The 15,776-nt window shown below is 62.4% G+C and overlaps 2 protein-coding genes across 3 annotated transcripts; one reads left to right on the top strand and one right to left on the bottom strand.

Annotated features, from left to right (window-relative positions):
- Positions 1-1,635: 1,635 nt before the first annotated feature.
- On the bottom strand, positions 1,636-6,696 carry PTGES2 (prostaglandin E synthase 2). The gene is given in 8 exon segments (XM_037494181.2): positions 1,636-2,581; positions 3,175-3,292; positions 3,617-3,817; positions 3,929-4,078; positions 4,361-4,419; positions 5,074-5,271; positions 6,428-6,618; positions 6,621-6,696. Coding segments are annotated over 8 exon segments (1,116 nt in total). The 3' UTR covers positions 1,636-2,458.
- Positions 6,697-6,805: 109 nt separating this feature from the next.
- On the top strand, positions 6,806-14,424 carry LCN2 (lipocalin 2). Of its 2 annotated transcripts, none has more exons than XM_037494211.2 (8): positions 6,806-6,940; positions 10,632-10,888; positions 11,399-11,535; positions 12,623-12,702; positions 12,822-12,941; positions 13,192-13,293; positions 13,995-14,028; positions 14,167-14,424. In XM_037494211.2, the coding sequence occupies exons 2-7, from the start codon at positions 10,745-10,747 to the stop codon at positions 14,015-14,017; spliced, it is 606 nt and encodes a 201-aa protein (XP_037350108.1). In that variant the 5' UTR covers positions 6,806-6,940; positions 10,632-10,744; the 3' UTR covers positions 14,018-14,028; positions 14,167-14,424. The 2 variants fall into 2 exon arrangements, with proteins under 2 accessions (XP_037350108.1, XP_037350107.1); XM_037494210.2 differs by lacking the exon at positions 6,806-6,940 and adding an exon at positions 7,650-7,825.
- The last annotated feature ends 1,352 nt before the right edge of the window (positions 14,425-15,776 follow it).

Below are 15,776 nucleotides of genomic sequence, written 5' to 3'. Positions count from 1 at the left end.
CTCTCCTTCCTTCCTGAAGCTCTTTTTGGCCCCTGACCATGAGTTCCAGGAGCCCCGCTGAGCTGAGCAGGAAGTGTGTTCTGAGAACAGACAGTGGACCCCGCCAGCTGCGTGAAGCCCCATGCATGTGGGGATTCTGCAGATTTCACTGTTCAGCCTTCCCGTCCCTGATCCCCAAGGGCCTGTCCAAAGATGGGCAAGGAGGGGCTTGCCCAAGGCCCTAGTGGACAATGGCAGGATCCCTGACCCAGGCCTTCTGCCACCAAGGCCACAGACTGTGACCTGGGCATGACAAAGTCAGGGTGGGAGTTCCGGCTTGGGGTGCTTTCCTAAGAGACGTCTACCTGCCGCCTTCAGATCGCGGCCTGTTAAGCCCATCTGAGGGATGGGCAAGCGGATCCCTATCATGGAGACTGCCCAGAGGATGCAATCCCAGAATCAGCCCAAAGGTGACAGACCTCGCACTGCCTCCCTCTCCTACAGGGTTTTTGCATCCTCTGCTGCCCTCCGGTGGCTGTGGGGAAACAGGCCCGGGCCCAGCAGGGAAGCGTTTGGGTAAACTGAAGCAGGACTGTCCTACTCCGGAAGGCGAAAGAAGCCGGGCTCAGGCAGTGCCTGTCAGGGCCTTGGGTTGGCTGGTCACTCTCAAGCCCCGTCACAGGGAATGGGTCTGACTAACATGTCCTTGAACTTTTCCATTCGGCGGAAGAGGGCAAGAAGGGAGTGGGCAGGCTCCTCCGCGGGCAGCAGCCCCAGGGGAAAAAGCCCTTGAGGAGTCAGGCGCTGACCCCAGCGTGGGTCAGCCTGCGGCCACTGTGAAACGTGGAGACGCAGCTGACCCAGGAGAGAAGAGCTGGTCGCAGAGGCCTGGCCCGCAGCCAAGGCCCCCCACTGCTGCCCGGGGCTACGGGAGGAAGCCGGGGCTGAAACCCAGTCAGGGGCCAAGAGGGAAGCAGAGGGCGGGGAGCCCCTGCTGACACGGTGTCCTGGACAGCGCCGTGGCCCACGCTGGGGTCATCACATGCCCTCTTTGGGATCTGGAGCTGAGAGAAGAGGTTGGGAAGATACCAAGGAACCCCCGGCGGGGCCTGAGGGTGGCAGGGAAAGGGAGAAGTGAGTGAGCACGGGAGGGGGCAACAGTCGCAAGGAAGGCCCCTTGGTTCCCCAGGCCTGGCTCCCGCCCGAGGCTCTGGGGCCCTCAAGACTTGCGGTCTGACCAGTGGAGCAGGAGCAGCCCGAGCTGGGAGACCCAGACTCATACCCCCTCGGGGGCGACTCCCATGGCTCAGCCAGCCTCCGAGGGGCATTCCCAGAACTCCGCGGGGCACCCGGCCGTGCAGCCTGCCAGGGCCAACCATACAGCCTCGGGCCACGCATCCGGAGGGAGAGGAGGTGGGGGGCCACCTGGGGTGAGCTGAGGCCACCGCCCCAGAGCAGGCTCCTGCCTGGCGGGCGTGCTTGTTAGTACAAGGAAAGTGAATTATTTTTGTTTTTAAATAACGACATTTAAAACCCCCAAGAGGATCAGGGGGGTTACCACTCACCTCCACTGGGAGAGCCCACAGGCACCTGATTCTGGCGGGCACCCTAAAGCCACCATGCCACTCGGCTTCTGAAACCCTGGGGACCTGGACCCCATGCAGGGCACAGCCCCTCTACACTCCCACGCTGGCTCGTCCGGTGGGCCCGTTGGCCTGGGCTATCTGGAAGGTGCCGAGCTCGCCCACCCCTGACTCCTGGCCACCGCAGACTCTGCGCAGAGCCTGCACGCTCACCATCCACGGCCAGCATCTTGTCATTAAACCCCAAGGTCGACTCATTGTGCCCAGTTGACATCATGCCCTCGTTGAGGCTCGGAGAGGGGCATCACCCCCATCCCAGTCAGTGGGCGGTGTCTGAGCCTCCTCTGTACTCTGGCAGTAGTGTCCTGGGGGTTACACGACAGAGCCCTCTGGGCCCCCACCAGACAGAGGGGCATGGCATCACCCCAAGCATCCAATGACCTCTGGCCCTTATGCGCCCCAGCTAGGGGTGGCACAGCTTTTCTTTATTGCCAACAACACACAGTGCTAGGGCACATGGGAGGGGCAGAAAACAGAGGGAGTCAGTGCCAAGCCCCACTGTCCCTCCTTCCCTGGCCCCGTGCAGGAGTCCGACGTGATTTCCAACCACAGATGAGGCAGCCGGAGATGCCCAGAGAATGGCCCAGGACAGGGGTGGGGCAGTCCCTGGCTGGGGCAGGGGAGGAGGTAGGCACCCCATGACGCTTGAGGGCCCCAAGCGACCCTGCAGGGACCCACTGCGAGAAGCACGAACAGGGCTTCTGGGGCAGGGGCGCAGAGGCAGCGTGCTCCTGCCTGAACCCTGCCCTGGGACAGCGTCACGGCCAGGGGCAGCTGGGCTCAGGTCCTGGGAAGCAGCATCATCCACCACTCCCTGCTCCCTGGGCAGACGCAGGTCACTGCGGGGCCTGAGCGATGGCCTTCTCCACGCGCAGGTACCAGGGCTGGATGCGGGTGTGACGCATCATGTCGTCGAAGGCTTCCAGGCCCTCCATCACACGCAGCACCCCGTACACGGCCTGCGGGGCGACAGCACCGTCACGGAGGCTGGTCGGGGGTGGGCATCCAGACCAGCCCTGCCCTCTGCCAGCGACGTGCTGGGTCTGCGACCTCCCGTCCCTGAGCACGCCATGGCCCACGGCAGGGCCATTGCACGTGGGTTCTGGGGGGCTATGGGGGCAATGGGGCAACTGCAGGTTCTGCCTGCCCCACGTCCACACCTTCCTTCTGGGCAGCAGCCCAGCCAGTGTCCTGTGGGGAAATGCTCGCTCCCACTCTCAGGCCCTGAGCCCCGACCTGGCAAACATCCACCCTGGCCGCAGGACCCGAGGGCGGGCACTGAACCCTGCTGCACGGACCAAGCTGGAGCCAAGTCCAAGGAGGTGAGATGCAGCAGGGAGGGCCTACATCCAGGAACATCACTCAGCCCGGATCCACCAGGCCTGGACGGACTTGTCACATGAACCCAGCAGCTGACTTTACTGGGGCCCTGAAACAGAGGAGCCCGGTGTCTCTGGAGGTGGAGGAGCTGTGAGGTGTAGGTACTGCCTGTATCAAGGTCCCCAATCTCAAATACAAGGATAGTCTGGACCCCCACTCCCACCACACTTACCAGGTCAGCCAGGTTCGGCTTCTGGCCCCCCATGAAGGGCCGGTCTTTGCCCACAGCTGCCACCCACTTGTCGGCAGCTGCATAGAGGTCCTCACGCACATCATCCTGGAGGTGGTGCCTGGTGGGGGTGGGAATGGCCTGTCAGGGGAGCTCTGACCCCCTCACCCAAGTGGGGAGAGCAGGAAGGCCTGGGGGCCAGCAGAGACCCCAGTTATCATCCGCTCCAGACCAGGAAACCCTGACCCAGTGAGAACCAGAGGCTCAACCATGGGGAGAGGCAGGAGGGACAAGGCGCTGGACTCCAAGGCCCACCCTGCTTCCCCTGGAGTCAGGGGGACCAGGGATTCTGGGTTGAATCCCCAGTTCAACAAACACCTGAAGGGGGTGGGGAGCTCGGGGACAGCAGGCCCCTGGGCACGTGTACGCGTGCGAGGACTCTCACCTGCTCTTGAGCCTCTTGCTGATGATGTACATGGCAGCGGCGCCCATGTACTTGGCCACAGCGCCCTCCACCGCCCCGAACCGGCCCTCCTTGACAATGTAGTCGAAGGAGGCCAGGGCCTCGGCGGGCGTGCGGTAGACGTTGGGGGAGATCAGGTGCACCAGCCAGTCGTCCGCCCACTGCCGCCATTTCATCTCCTCCCTGCGGGCACGGGGGCACAGAGGGCGGCCAGGTGGGTTCCAAGCTGCCCTAATCCCAGCCTGATCCCCCTGGGGAAGACCTTCCTCGCCACCTGCCCGCAGCCCCACTCACGTCCTCGCCTCCTTGCCCCCGTAGAGGCGCTGGGCCTCCTTCTCGTCCAGCATGAGCCAGTACTTGTTGCAGAACTCGGTCACCTCCTTGCCCTGCTCGTTCACAGCCTTCATGGGGGGGTAGTAGGTGACCACGTCTTCCAGGGGCTGCCTTTGGGAGACACAGAGTCTCACCCGCCCCACCCTCCCTCCCCAGACCCAGCCCCACGCCTCAGGCGGAATGCCCACCCCAGGCCACAGGGGCTCCTGCAGACAGGGGGTTGGGGCAGATGGCGGGGCACGTCCCTGAGGGTGTGTGGGTGACAAGGGGGCATCTCAGAGGAGGGTGCCCATGGCCCGTTCTGGAGAACGAAGTTGTAATCCCACCTGTCCCCATGTGGGAACTCAGGGAGGCCTTCCTGGAGATAGCAGGGTGTCCCCCGGGGCTCCTTACCCTGACACCAGGCAGGTCTTGAGGGCGCTGATGATGACAGAGGAGTCGTTCAGTTGTTGCTGGAGGAGAGGAGACTGGTTGAGGGCCTCCTGGGGACCTCTAGAGGGGCAGACCTGCTGCTGGCAGGATCACCGGGGGCTCTAAACAGCACAACCCTAGGGCGTCTGTGGCCCTGACCCCAGGTTTATCCATCCATGGGGCTCACCCCTAAAACTGATGTCCACTGGCCTCTCCTCTCCCCCAAAGACCCAGTCCTGGCCCATCTAAGTAAGGGAGACCCAAGTGTGGCTAAAGAGGAGGAAGGTGTGGGGAGAGCCCCTGGTCTGGGTCCCACCCACTCACCCGCCTGGCCTCCCAGGCACTGAAGGCAGGGGGTAGTTTAGAAGCTATATCATAGCTGCCAAGCACTGTGCCAGGCATTTCAGATCTGCTGTTCCTACAACCGAGAAAGTATTGTCCTCAATGAATGAAGAAGGAAATCCAGAGAGGTTAAGTGGCCCCAAGTCATACAGCCTGTGATGGCAGAGCCACTCCTGGAACCCAGAACACCCTGCTTTCAGCCTGCAGAACCCCTGTTAAGCTCCGTGGGCTCCACCTCCATTAGGGCTGGCCAGCGTTTGGTGTTGGACCCTCTGGGGTCCAGAGAGCTAAGACCCACACAGGGCACTGCAGGACAACCTAGGACATGGGGCAGAGTTGTCTCAGCAGCTCACCAAGCTCTCTCCTTCCTGGGCCAACAGGATGGGCACCTTTCTGTAGGAGGAGAACTTGATCTCGGCCCGGCGCACGGGGTTCACCTCCACCACCTCGTAGGGCAGTGCATGGAAGTCGAGGAAGGCGCGGACCTTGCTGCAGAAGGGACATGTTTTGTACTGGTACAGGGTCAGCTGCAGTCGGCTAGACAGGGAGAGCTGTGAAGAGAGCAGGCGGGGTGGGGTGGCTCCGGAGGCCTGGTCTTCTGCCCAGACTCTGGACCCACCCCCAAACCTACTTTTACCAGGGGAGTCTCCTAGGCAGAAGCTGGAGGGATAAAAGGAGGAGAAGGATTTAGTGGGGGAGGGGCAGGAAGAAAAAGAGGTCCAGGGAAGTGGGGGTCCTTTGTGCATGGACAACCAGGCTCAAGCACCCACCCAGGTGTGTAGGAGGAATCTTCTGGTCTCTATGCAACACTGAACAGATGCCTCTCTCTCCTATCCCAAGGGACACCAGGCACCACCCCCCCATGGTCTGGCCTCTAGCAGAACATTTGTTTCAACATGGAGGGCCACTCCCACCCCCCAACCCCAGGACCTCTGGCTGAGGGAGCACTGCTGGGCCCCAACCTGGCTAGCAGCCCAGATGGCCAGAGCAGAGCCTACCTGACACCTCCAAAGGGTGGAGTTGGACCTGGGCCTTGAGCCTGGCTTGGCCTGTGCCCCAGGTGAGCCTGCTGCACCTTCAGATTCCCAAGCCTTATCTGCAAAGTCTTAACTGCAGTCCACCCCCTTCATTGCTCAGAGGAAAAACAGACTACACTGGCGGGGGGGGGGGGGGGGGGGGGGGGGGGGGAACAGGGAACTCCTGTCCCCTCTGTGGCCCAGGAAAGGGGCACCTGGGGGTGGGGGTGGGGGGCAGAGTAGAGAAAAGGTGTTTGGGAGTGTAGATAAAGCATCGCAAAGGTTGGGCCACCCACCACAGGACTGGCAGGACACCTCCTGGTGTCCGGCCAGGTGTCTAGGTTCATCAGTTCCATGACCGTATTAATGCTAATAAATACACCCACGACAGGGTCTGGAGAGATGGGAGGGAGGCGACCAAGTGATAAAGAGCGAACATCACTTTCTCGTGACCTCCCAGTCTTCCCGTTAAAATGTCTTAAAGCTCGTTTGAAAAACGACGTGACAAGGACAAGAGCGCTGGCAGGGCGCCTGCAGCGACCCCATTTCACGGATGGGGACGCAAAACCAAGTCACTCGCCCAAGGTCACAGGGCGGAGGAGGAGATTCCCGACCCCACAGGAGCCCCCAGGTTCGGCGCTGAGCCCAGAGCGCAAGCGCGGCCCGCGCGGCGGGTCCCGCCCGGACTTACCTGCGCGGCCGAGCGCTCGGCGCGGAGGTCCTGGGCGCGCAGGTGCCACCGCGCCGTCTGGTACAGCCCCAGGGCGCCCCCCAGGGCCAGCGCCGCCGCCCCCAGGAGTCGCGGGCTCCCCTTAAGAGCCGTGGCGGCGGGGCCCGGGCCTCCGGCTGCCCCGGCGAAGCCGGCCCGGCCACTCTCGGGGGCCCGGGCCGGGGGCGAGCGCCCAGCCACCAGGCCGCGGAGCGCCCGCCGGGCCGCAGCACCCGCGCGGCCTGGGCCATCGTCGCTCCGCCGGCGCCGCGGGCGGGCGCGCGAAACGAAACCGCCGAGGCGCCGGCTTGAAGGGGCGGGGCCCGAAGCCCGGCGGTTGCCAGGGGTGACGGTGACGCCGAGCTGGGAGGACCTACCCTCCCGAGAACGCGCGTGCTTGCCGGCGCCCAGATTCCCCAAGCCCGTCAGAGCTGCAGCAACACCCGCGGGGTGTCTGGGAGTCCCTGCATGCCTCGGGCTTCTGAATTTGTCGGGGTAATGAGTCTCGGGGGGACTGGGGCCGAATACCCTGGTGGCCCCTGAGCCCCAGGGTCGTCTATAATATATGCTTAGGAACGTGCACCTCTGCGCCTAATGGACAGAAAGCGAAGTGTCAAGGCAAGGGTGAAGGCTTCGAGTCCATCGGGGCCGCGGAAACCGCCCGCGGGCCCTCAGGACGGGCGCCCGGGACGCGGGCTGTTTCCGCCCTCCCGCGCGGCCGCAGCGCTCCCGTGGCCCGAACCATAAAGACGTCCCGCGCAGCAGGGGGCCTCAGCAACCACGTGTCTCAGATTTCGCTCACTCGGAGGAGCCGGCCCGCCGACCCGGGGGTCCCCAGAGGCAGAATGAGGCAAAATGGGGTCCCAGGGTGCCCCCGCCCTCCGCCGGCTTGCTCCCCCGAGCTGAGGGCGGGAGCCTCCACCTCCCAGGCTTCTCCGCGGGCAGCCCCGGGACCGCCCGGGCGGGCGACCGGAAGCGGGCGGAGTGGGCGGAGATCGGAAGGCGTGACGCGTTGTGGGCGGGGCGGGGGCGGAGTCTGACGGAAGGAGGAGGAGCTCTGCTCTCCGAGGAAGATGCGCAAGCTCGGCGGCGGGGGGCGGGCCGGGGCCGTGGGGGCGGGGTCTAGCTGCAGGGAGGGGGCGGGGAGGGGCGGGGCTCGGTCTCGCGGCCTCGAGCTGCGTGGGCCCGCGCGCCTCTACCCGCTTCCGCTGAGCACGCGCCGTGGGCGCGACGGTCGCCGCGTTGCACCGTCGCGAGACCCTTACGGAGCCCCAGGCCACAAAGTCGGGGCGCAACGGGGAGCTGGGCGTGCCGATGGAGCCGGAGCGGAAGGCGGGACGAGCAGTTGCTTTCTCCGGGCTGCCCTCCTGGGAGAGGGAGGTGGGACCAGTTTGGGGGCTCGGAAGGGGCCGCAGAGCCTCCAGTCCTGGGTGGGTTGCGAGCTGCAGACGCCCTCTACGGGCTCAAGGCAAGCGCCGTCGGCCGGGTCCTTGGAAAAGGCGGCATTCGAGAACTGGGGGCAGCTGGCAGTGTTTTACAGATGGAGAAACTGGGGCCGCCGCAGAGCCCCTGGGCCGTGTAGGATTTGCTCCAGACACTTCTTTCAGCCTCTGGAGGGGGCGGGCCCGGTCTTGGCCTAGTGGGGGGAGAGAGAGAGTGAGGTCAGCATCCCCGGCCACCTTTGCTGGCTTGGCCTGGAGCCTTGGCCAAGGCGACTTGATATGAGGCAACCTGATGCCTGCACAGCTAGAGCCGCCTCCTCTTGTCTCAGCTTACCCATCTATACAGTGAGAGCAATGACCAGGGTGTCCTGCACAGAGATGTGTCAAGATCAAATGGGAAATTGATGAATGCAGGGAGAGGCTGAAGGCTAGTGAGGCCCATGCTTTAGATACCCTCGTCTTTTGCCCACCTGGCAGCTTCATCCTTGCATGGGGTGATTCATCCTTTGCCAAATATAGAGGGGCAACCCAATGACCAGCCCTTCCAACATGAAGTACATGGCAAAGTCCTTACTATGCCGTCCCAGCTAGGACTGGACTGATATGAGTGTAGGTCCCAGCTCTTAGTTTGCCACCCAGGCCTCCCTGCCTTTAGTCCCTCCACTGCCTCTTCCTTAATGTATTCCAGTTAGAGGCCTCTCAGTGGCCAGCAGTGGGCACAGGCCAGCTGAATGCACAGAGCCCCAGGGCTGAGGACCAGCTGTGGCCGAGTTGGATGGAGCCTGAGCCCAGGCTACCACGGTTGGGTGTACTCTCCAGCTGAGGCCAAGAGCACACAGAAGCGAGAACGGTGTCAGGTCAGGCTGGTGGCAGTGACAGGCCCAGAGCCGGGCAGAGAGAAGAGTGGGTTTGATCAAACTCAGAGACTGCTTGTGTGCAGCAGCCCTTGGGTCTGCACCAGCCTCTGTTTGCCCAGGGCTGTGAAGGATTTGCAGCCAGCTCTTCACAGAAGGGAAACTGGCAGAGATTTGCAAGCCCCTAGAGTAGGCAGGGTTCAAAAGGGGCCCTTGACTGGGCCATGCTGCTCTGCACCAGACCTGGTTTCCTCACACTGCCCACCCTGCCCCGGCACCCCTCCCCTGGAGAGCAGCAGGATGAGTTCATACCAGGGGGACCCTGAATTTCAGGATCTATCTAGAATGTTCTGCTAAACCACTTATCGGTGGTCCCTGCCCCTCCCCTACTTAAATTCTTTGGGGCTCCATCTGTAGTCTCCCCCACAGCCAACAGTCACTGCAGACTTGAGGATACCTTTTATGGTCAAAGGGTGGAGCCCCTGGGCTGCACTCTGGGATGGAGTCACTGGCACACCCCAGGGAAGGCGGGCTTTGGTGGCGACATCGTCCCCCTCCACCCCCCCCCCCACCCCCGGTTGTGCTCATCTCCCCTTCCTGCCCTTTCACCACCCAGATGGCAGCAGGGCTTGCCAGAGGGGGTGGGGGTCTGGCAGGGAACTCGCTGCCTTACAGAGGCCATGTCTGTGCCCTATGCACCAGCCCAGGCCCCTTCCCTATGCCGCCCCCAACCCACCCCAAATCCAGAGCCCAGGCTGCTGGTGAGCTGATTCCAGGGAACAGGTGGGTGGAGCCAATGCGGTACCTGTCAGTGTCAGTGTCACCTGAGGCCTCAGGGCAGGAAACAGGCAGCCTCGGCCCTTGTGGGACAGCCATCTGGGGGACACGGCAAAGGGGCTGGGACCCACACCACCTCCCAAGGACAGCCAGGCCCCCGTGACGAAACTGCTTCCCTCCAGGATACAGCTCGATTTAGCCATGTCCAGGGCCTGGACCCAGGCCACTGGGTTCCACGGCCCAAGACTGTGGCCAGGCATGACCAATGGCCTCAGTGACATCTGAAGGACAGGGTTAAGTCCTTTCATTTCCCGTGACCCAAAGCTTTTGGGGTCCAGAGCAGTGGAGTGCAGTGTCCACCTCACCCTGCTGTGTCCTCAGTCTCCAGTGCACACACAAGCTTCTTGCTGTCCCCCCACCAGGAGGGAGCTGGGCAGCAGCCCGTGCCTCATGGGGAAGCCACGTGGGTAGCTCATAAGCCAAGCAACAGTCCACTGGGCCCACAGATTCTTAGGGCTCAGCTGCCCTCTGGGCTGACTCCTGTCAATGGGGAAGGGGCGACTGAAGGCGGGGAGCACTCCCAAGTCAGCCCTCAGAGGGCCCTGTACCAGGGCCTGATGTGGGGCCCCAGGAGACCCAGGATCTGGGCTCAGGTGCCACTGTGTTCTTCCCAGTGGACTGTCCACACGTAGCCACCCCGCCCCCATCCCTTCTGCAAATCTGCAAACAGCACCTGGTCTGTTAGGGTGAAGCCTTCTCTGCTTTCACTGTGTGTAGGGAGCAGGGTGTCACCCTGGGCTTGGGCAGGGCAGGGTTTCCTGGAGGTCAGAAATGACAGCTTGTCCAGATCGGGGACCATGCACCCACAAACAGGGCAGGAAGCGAAGGGGCACAGAGCATGAGGAGTGAGCCCTTGTCCTGCCAGAGGCACAGAGCTCTGGGAATGACCCACCCTGGATTTCCTGCCCCTCCATCTTGCACAATCCTGATGGGGGGCAGGCAGGTTGATGGGGGGGGAGGTGCAGAAATCTTGCCAAGTGTTTCAACAGGAGTTGCTGGCAATTGCTTCACCTTCCTGTATTGGCAAAGGGTGACTCACCCTCTCTTTGGCAGGCTGCTGCCCAGATGGACCATAAATAGGATCCCTAGACCAGCCTCCTCACTCACCTCCTCGGCACCACCCAGGCCCAGCAGCTGCCAGAACGCCGCTTCCTGTGCCTGAAATCATGCCCCTAGGTCTCCTGTGGCTGGGCCTCTCCCTGCTGGGGGCCCTGCAGACTCAGGCCCAGGACCACCCCTCAACCCAAAATCGGATCCCAGCCCCATCTCTGCTCAGGGTCCCTCTGCAGCCTGACTTCGACGATGACCAGGTAAAGGACCTGGGGGAAAGCAGGGGCGGCAGGGAGGGCCTGGGGAAGAGAGCAAAGGCAGGAGGGAGAGGAGTCTGAGGAAGCCTCTGAGCGCAGGAGGGCCAGGACCCTGGGAGTCCTGTACCCAGGCCCCCTCAGCCCGTCCTGTACCCGGAGGGAAACCCCCCCACCTGCCCCCATCCCACCCTGACCTTTGCTGATAAAAGAGTCGCCTGAGCAGACTTTTCCAGGCCCATACAAGGCAGGACCTTTCTCAGGCCCTTAGCATGACGAGGAGGCTCCGGCTCAGAGAGCCCGGCTGGCCACTGCCAGAGTCCCTCATCCCTGCTGGACTCAGGCCTCCTGCGGGCCCGGGGGCCTCAGCTCCTGCCGGCTTCTTTAGTGTAGGCCTGATGCCCAATTAGAGGGGCTCCTGGCTCCAGGTGAGCTGCCCTGGGGAGCCTTCTGGGACAGAGGGGAGCAGGGGCCCTGGGCCTTTCCTGGGCTCGGCCCCAACAGTGCCCCCTGTAGTTTCAGGGCAAGTGGTATGTCCTAGGCCTGGCAGGGAACAACTTTAAGAAAGAGGATCAAGGCCAGTTCAAGATGTACGCCACCATCTACGATCTGAAAGAAGACCACAGCTACAACGTGACCTCCATCTTGCTCAGGTGCGAGCCGCCTCCAAGGGCGCATCGGGGACTCAGGGACTGCCCCTGAGCTGGCAAAGCCAACCTCTCAGCCTGAAGCTGAGTCATGCATCCCACTGCTCAGCTCCGGGCTCGCTCATCCCAGCAGCTGCACGGTCACGTCGCGCAGACACACGGACAGTGCTGGGGCGGGACAGGCCATCCCCAGGAACAGAGATGAGAGAGCAGGGGTCGGATGGGAGGAGGGTCACTGGATTCAGCCCAGAACCCCACCCAGCGCTCTGTCGAGGGCTTCCGAGGAGGTGGCCTTGGGACTGGACCTCGTGGGTGTGGGGGTCCCTCCCTGCGGGAAGTAGTGCCCCGAGTTGGAGCTGAAGCCACAGGCAGGGGTGTGGGGAGAAGCCACAGGCAATGCAGAAGGATCTGGTGAGCTCTGGGTTGGAGCAGGACCATGGGGCTGCAGCCGGGAGAAGGATAGTGGGGTGCAGCTGAGAGGCTGGCCGGCCACAGGTGGGAGATGACAGGGGTGGGGGCAGAGGCAGGCTGGAAGAAGGGAGTTGGAGATCACCTAACTCTATGGGTTCTGGCTCTGGCAGTGGTGGTGGTGGTGGGGGGGGCGTTGGACAGGGAGGCTGGAGAACTTGTAGATGGAGTAGACACACAGGTTTGGGGAGATCCGTTTTGGGGTGGTGAGGGGCAGGTTGGGAGTCTGTTGACAGGTCAGGGTTGGCTAAAGAGCTAGGGGTATCCTGGACACGGAGCTAACCCTGACCTTGAGGGTAACTGCCCAGGAGAGATGACAGAGGAAAGAGTAATGTGGTGTGTAGCAGGGAAAGTCACCAGGGGAGGGACCCGAACGGGAAAGACATGGGTGCTGGTCTGGGTGGGATCAGGTGACCCAGGACATGCCAGGCAGGGCAGGCTCAGAAGCAAGACTCAGGCCCAGCCTAGGGGGTTGGGGCTCTGCTGCAGTGGGGGATGGGCTGTCATGAGCTGGGCTGTACTGGGGGCCTCAGACTCCTGGTGCAGCCTCACCCCCACCTTGTCCAGCCCAGGGGTCCAAGCCCGTGTCTCCTTCCCTCTCCACCACCCCTCTCTCATGCCACAGGAACGAGAATTGTGATTACTGGGTCAGAACTTTTGTCCCAAGTTTTCAGCTTGGCCAGTTCAGCCTGGGGAACATTAAACGTGAGTCCTAATATGGGCCCTGGGATTGAGGGCACAGGCCCGTAGACTTTTGGGGCAGAAAGGAGCGACTCCCTGCAGCCCAGCCAGGGCCAGCTGACCCCTCGCCGCCCACCCCACAGGCTACCCTGGTCTCCTGAGTTACACCGTGAGAGTGGCCTCCACCGACTACAAGCAGTTTGCCTTGGTGTTCTTCAAGAAGGTAGACAGAAGACGGGAGCACTTCAAGGTCACCCTCTATGGTGGGTCCTCGTCCCCCACCTCGGGGGTCCAGCTCCTTGTCACCCCGGAGCTGGGTGTGGTTGGCGAATGTGAGGCCGATCCCCACCCAGACCCCAAAGTGTCCAGGTCCAGCTCCACTCTGAACCCCCGGGAGGCCAGGGAGCGAGGTCTTTCTCTGGGCCCTCCGTGAGGCAGCAGCCGGGGCCTCATTCAGCACCCACAATGTTTATGGCATCTTCGCCGGCCACTCGCCGGCCATCTCGGCCACAGGGAGGACCAAGGAGCTGACCCCTGAACTGAAGAGGAAATTCGTCCGCTTTGCCAAATCCCTGGGCCTCACCGATGACTACATCGTCTTCCCTGTCCCCATCGGTAACAGCCAGAGGGCGAGGAGGAGGGCGTGGGCACTGTGGTGGCTGCTGGGTCCCGCCAGGGTAAGGGAGAGAGGAGAGACTCTGTCCCCTGCTCCAGGCCCTGGGACCCGCTTTAGCTTCACGAAGACCCTGCCCCACGTTGGGGTAGAAGGGGGGTCGGGGGAATGAACCCCAAGTATTCCTCCTTGATGGTGTAGCTCAAACCCATTCAGATGAGAATTGCAGGCCCAAGTCCAAGTGCTCCCCACTGCATCGCCCAGGGCCAGCTTCTTCTCCACCCAAACCCTAACTGTCCTGGAGTGCCACCTTGGGCTTGTTCACTCTGACTTGAGAGGTGCCCTTATCTTCAAGCAGGCTGGTCTGGGCAGAGGCCATACAGGCCACTCTGAGAGCCACTAGCCACCACCCCAAGGCTGAGAGTCTCCAGGGCTCATTGGGTAAAAAGCAGCAGGCGGCCTAGTGTGGCTGGTCCTGACTCGCCTCCTCTGGAGACCACTGTCCCCCAGGACTGCACGTTCTCCAGTCCCCTGTCCCCATCACTGGCCCCTTTGTTTCCTCATCCCTGAAAGGATCCCTTAAATCTGCTGCTGGGCCAGGCTGGGACCTGGCTGTGGCCTGGGGCAGTGTGGGAATCCTGGTGGCCGGGGGTCTCTCTCATGCGCCCTGCCCATTCTGATGGACATCTCCCTTTCCCCCCAGACCAATGCATTGATGACCAGTGATCCTGCGTGCAGTGAGTGTGGCTGGGGCAGGGACTGATGGGATCTAGGATGCAACAGAGTGGGCAGAGTGGGTGGGGGGTTCCCTGGCCTTCCTTCGCTGTCTAACCCCAGCACTGCTGCCGTTTCACTCCCATCTCCCTCCCTCTCAGGTGCCTCCTGTCTCCCTCAGCCCATCACCTGTCAGCCTCTGCCCCAGGTGGCCCAGCTGTCCCCCACCAGCCCAGCAAAGGTCTCCAGCAGGAGCACCAGGAGACCTTTCACACTAACTGCTCCTGGCCATCCCACTCATGGAGCTCCCCTTTGCCTGCTAAATAAACATGTGTCTCCTGACCTCCATTCGCTTCTTGGCCCCTGGGCCATCCGGGGCGAGTGGGGCACAGGGCAGGCTCACAGCAGCACCACCCCAGGGATGTGTCCTCAGTGTGGGATGGGAGGCCACAGAATCCCAGTTCAGCTCTGACCAAAAGCTTCCGTGGGCCCAACCCATGGCAGCCCCCACTTGGAAGGGGGCCTTGTCTGATGGAAACATGGATGGGTCTGTATTTCATGCCCCCACTGGACCACTCGCAACAGCAGAGGCCCAGCCAAGGCTGGGGAGCTGGAGGGAATGGGGGAGAGGCTTAAGTGCTCTCACCCCTAGCCCTGCTATCACCAGGATCCCTGCCCATGTTAGAAGATAGCAGCCTGGGCAGGAGGGGGTATAGTGGGTGAGGCAGAGGTATGCTTGGCTGCAGGCTGTGCCTGGGGGTCACCAGGGGTGGTCTCCTGCACCTCTGCCACACCCTGTGGGCCCAGTAGTGCAGGCTAGTGTCCATGTTGACCCATTGGACTGCTGTCCCTCACCCACACCTCCCCTCTATGACGACCTCCAGTCCACCAAGGGCAGAGACCAGAGAGGCATGGAGGGAGCTATGCACCAGGAATCCAGAAGACCCCTCAGCTCCAGTTCTGCGCCTCCCACTTGACTGAACCTATGTCTGGGGCCTATCTACTTACAGAGTCCAGTGTGCCCCTCTGTGTCTGCATCATCCCAGGAACCCTAGTTGATCTCTACCCCCTGCAAGTTCAGAAGCCAGAGGGGGCCACATCATGAGAAACCCAGGCTTCTCCACCACACGCTTGCACACCTACCCCTTGCCCCTTGGCTGGGGGAGACTGGCAGGTACTGGAGGTGTGAGCAGCCTTGGCCCCCAGGGAGCAGGTCAGGCCTGACAGCAGGCCCACCCTGCTGCTGCAGCCTCAGAAGCCCGAGCCAGGCTCTTGGAGGGATCAACCTGGTGCAGCCAGGGCAGAGCAAGGCATGCAGTCCACGTCCCAAGCCCGGAAGGGGCCACGCTGAGGGCCCCCAGGGTATCACTAGCCAGAGACCACTAGCTGGCCGAGGGGTGGACACTTCTGGCCCCAGGGCTCCACACTTGGCAGCAGATGCATTTTCTCTGCCTTGGCCCCAGCCAGGCAACTTCCCATGCAGGCCTGCGGGGCTTTCAGGATCCAACTCTTAGGGCACAAATAGGACTTCGTGTTTCCTCCGGGGTCACTGGGTTTATTAGTTTCCTATTGCTGCTGTAACAAATGGCCACCAACTGACAGCTTAAAAGACACTTAAAACTGACAGCTTAAAAGACAGTTCAGAGGCTGGTTCCAGAGGCTAAGAGCGCCACCCGGGGCTGCGAGCTTGTGGCTCGATGTTCCTTTTTTTTTTTTTAAGATTTATTTATGTATGCATTCAGGAGCTGGGGTACAGGCCAGAGGTGGGGGG

The sequence above is a fragment of the Talpa occidentalis genome, unplaced genomic scaffold (assembly GCF_014898055.3).
Source record: "Talpa occidentalis isolate TD23 unplaced genomic scaffold, MPIMG_talOcc4v2.1 talOcc4.7, whole genome shotgun sequence".
NCBI lineage: Eukaryota > Metazoa > Chordata > Mammalia > Eulipotyphla > Talpidae > Talpa > Talpa occidentalis.
This window is presented reverse-complemented; position numbering and strand designations above follow the sequence as displayed.

Coding starts and splice junctions, on each gene's coding strand:
- LCN2 (XM_037494211.2), top strand. CDS start 10,745: ATGCCCCTAGGTCTCCTGTGGCTGGGCCTCTCCCTGCTGGGGGCCCTG. Junction 12,703..12,821: donor CAGCCTGGGGAACATTAAAC/GTGAGTCCTAAT, acceptor CCCACCCCACAG/GCTACCCTGGTCTCCTGAGT. Junction 13,294..13,994: donor CGTCTTCCCTGTCCCCATCG/GTAACAGCCAGA, acceptor CTTTCCCCCCAG/ACCAATGCATTGATGACCAG.